This window comes from Lactuca saligna, chromosome 3, assembly GCF_052625555.1.
Source record: "Lactuca saligna cultivar CGN05327 chromosome 3, ASM5262555v1, whole genome shotgun sequence".
NCBI classification, from domain to species: domain Eukaryota; kingdom Viridiplantae; phylum Streptophyta; class Magnoliopsida; order Asterales; family Asteraceae; genus Lactuca; species Lactuca saligna.
Genome location: NC_136419.1, coordinates 41,435 through 44,987, shown reverse-complemented (window position 1 = coordinate 44,987; position 3,553 = coordinate 41,435). Strand labels below are relative to the sequence as shown.

At 37.5% G+C, this 3,553-nt stretch overlaps 1 protein-coding gene across 1 annotated transcript; it reads right to left on the bottom strand.

Annotated features, from left to right (window-relative positions):
• Positions 1–1,471: 1,471 nt before the first annotated feature.
• On the bottom strand, positions 1,472–2,404 carry LOC145033567 (uncharacterized). Its single transcript, XM_078982156.1, has one exon. The coding sequence runs from the start codon at positions 2,402–2,404 to the stop codon at positions 1,472–1,474; it is 933 nt and encodes a 310-aa protein (XP_078838282.1).
• Positions 2,405–3,553: the final 1,149 nt, after the last annotated feature.

The following is a 3,553-nucleotide window of genomic DNA, read 5'->3' as shown; positions in this document are numbered from 1 at the left end:
GAAAATAGCAATTAACTTTGAACTTTGAACAATATTCTTCATGCAATTCTTCCCAATCTTCTCCACAAGATAATTGATAACCTTCTTTCCAATCTTCACTTTAGAATCCAATAAGCTCCAAAAGAGATTCTTCAAAAGCCGAGAGAGTATGATGCTAAAACCATTATTTTCCAACAAATCCCAACATTTCCAAATCTTCTTCAAATTGTCTTCAACTTCTTTGTTGCCCAAACTAAGCCAATTACTCTTCAATAATTCTTCCAAAATAATAATCCAAGAATTCCGAAACTGCCCTTGGATAAAATCCCAACCTCTAGCAAATAAATATCTCATAAGCACAATTAAACCACAATCCTCAAGGTTACAAAAAACTACATTGCCAACTTTCTTCTTAAGAATCAACCCAAAAGATTGAAACCCGTCAATTCCTTTTTTAATGAGAGTATTCCAAAAATACCCCTGAAGGTAAATCCTTAAAAAATTAAGAATAAACCCTCCAAATTCCACATCAAAGGCAAAAAAACCAATGATAATCGGGATGGACCGATTAGCTTTAAAATTTTGGTAAAACCAAAGGGATTGTAAGGTCCCAAAGTGGTTGTTTTTATGAAAACAAGGGAAACAACCAACCCAATTGTGGTACAGTCTAAGGTTAACGTACCCAATCCAGTGTATTGCCGGGTAAATATCCCACCACTTGCTAATCGAACTAGCAGTGGCACCCACTAAAGTGGAGATTCCTAGTTGCCTAGGAAGAAATTTCCAACTAACGGGGATCAAACCCATTTGCTTTAAAAAATTGACCACTTCAAAGGAAAAGATTCCAATGAAATCTGGGATAAACCAGACAGCAATAAGCAAAAAAGGATCCATAAAGCTCCAAGTGTGGTTGTTTTTATGGTAACAAAGGAAACAACCAACCTGTAAGTGGTACAGTCTAAGGTTAACGTACCCAATCCCGTGTATTGCCGGGTGAATATCCCACCACTTGCTAATCGAACTAGCAGTGGCACCCACATAAGTGGAGAATCCTAGTTGCCTAGGATAAAAGCACCTACTAATGGGGATCAAACCCAAATGCAATAAGAAATAATCCACTTCAAAGGAAAAAGATCCAATGAAATCCGGGATGCACCGGATAGCAGTAGCCTTATACTTATGCCAAAAAATCCTAAAGTGGTTGTTTTTATGGATACAAGGGAAACAACCAACCCATTTGTGGTACAGTTTAAGGAAAATGTACCCAATCCCTGGTATTGACGGGTAATTATCCCACCACTTGCTAATCGAACTAGCAGTGGCACCCACCAAAGTGGAGACTCCAAGTTGCCAAGGAGGAAAACAACTTAAAATGGGGATGAAACCCATTTGCATAATAAAAACCACTTCTAAAGGAACAATCCTCAAGAAAATCGGGATAAAACCGATAAGCAAAACAATTTTTAAAGGAAAATTGTTAAACCCAAGACCGTCAATTCCTTTGATCATTAAAAAAATCATGATTTTTCTTTCCCACAGGAACACCCCACTTTGTTTTAACATCATTATCAAACCCCAAAAATTCACCCTTAAGACCAATAAGTTTGAGGCGGATTTCTTCAAAAATGTTCAAAGCAATTTTCATCTCATCAGTCTTTCCTTTTCTGAAAAGTCTGCAATTTCTTTCTCTCCAAATAAAATAAACAGCGGCAGCAAAAGCAATCTTCATAATAAAGATTTGAATGCTTTTCCCTTTAAACAAGACTTGAAGTTCTTCAATTAACTCTTTCCATCCATGAGAATTGCTTTTAATCCCCACTTTATCCTTCACAACTTTCCAGACAAGTGAAGAATAATTGCATTCAAAGAACAAGTGGCTATGCGAATCCGGCTGTATGTTGCATAAAGAACATTTGAGATTCTTATTTTTGTCCCAAAATCTCATTCTGTCTTGAGTCGTCAGTCTCTCTTGAATAGCCAACCAAAGGATAAAGCTGAGTCTAGGGATGCATTGCTTGAACCAAACAATATGGACCCACGGAACCTTTTGATCATAATTGCTTAAATCTTTCCAGACATGTTGAATATCAAACTCCACCTTTTGACCATTCCTTTCCCTCCAAAGAACTTTATCAGCAACCAAGGGATCAAGTTTCGGCAATTGATAATCATTCAATTGAGGGATTATCAAAAGCCATTCAGCAGGCCAAAACCAAGAAATATCAGATATAACATCTTTAACTTTGTCTGATATTCTGAATCCAGCACTAGCAATCTCCCTAGGTGAAAGGACATAAGAAAGAGCTCCAAGAGAATGCCAGTCGTCATACCACATAAAAGTGTTGGCTCCATTCCCCACCTTAGAACAAAAATGAATTCGGAAATAAGGTCTCAATCTAATCAAATTTCTCCAACTCCAGCTCATATCTTGCTTTTCTTGGACATCCCAAAAACATCTCCCTTTAAGAACATTGGTATTGATCCATTTAACCCAAATAGAATCATAATTAGAAAGGATCATCCAAATTCTCTTAGAAAGAATCGCTTTATTCCAAGCTCTAAGATTTCTCAAACCCAAACCTCCATGCTCCAATGGTTTACAAATTGAGGACCAAGCAACTTTAGCCCTTCCTTTCTTAGACTCATCACAGTCCAAAGGAAATTCTTCATCAACTTCTCAATTTCCTTTGTGGTAGCCGCTGGGATAAGAAGACAAGATGCCCAATACACTGGAAGAGAAAAAAGAACTGAAGATATAAGCTGCAATCTTCCAGCGTAAGAGAGAAATTTGTTTCTCCAATCACCAAGTCTGCATCTAACTTTATCAACAAGACCTTTGCAATCACGAATAAATAATCTTGTTGAAATTAGAGGAATTCCTAGGTATCGCATTGGTAATTTTCCTTCAACAAAAGGAAGAGTGTCCAAAATTTTACTCTTCACATTATCTTTGACATTACCGAAAAAAATGTGGCTTTTAGAAAAATTAGGATGAAGACCGGCCACTCCAGCGAATTCTTCAAGGCTCTCTTTTATCACTCTAACCGAAGCCGAATTGCCATAACAAAAAATCATCAAATCGTCGGCAAAACACAGATGTGTGAGCTTGATCTTCTTGCATTTCCAATGGAACTTGAATAGAGGCTCACATATTATTCGTCTTTGAAGAATCAAATTAAAAACCTCCATAACCAATGTAAAAAGATAGGGAGATAAAGGACATCCCTGGCGAAGACCTCTCTTTCCTTCAAAATAACCGTGGAAAGACCCATTTATGCTGATCATGTACGAAGGAGAAGAAACGCATTGCATGATCCACTTTATCATAGCCGGGTGGAATCCAAAAAGAAAAAGGATATCCTGTAAAAAAGACCAGCTTACAGTATCATAAGCTTTTTGGATGTCCACCTTTAGAGCATATCTAGAAAAACCTCGAGCTCTATGGTATCCCCTGACGAGTTCTTGCGAGAGAAGAATGTTGTCAGTGATTGATCTGCCAGGAATAAACGCTGACTGATTTTCAGCAACAATAGAACCCAAATGATTTCTTATTCGAGCCACAATAACTTTGCTT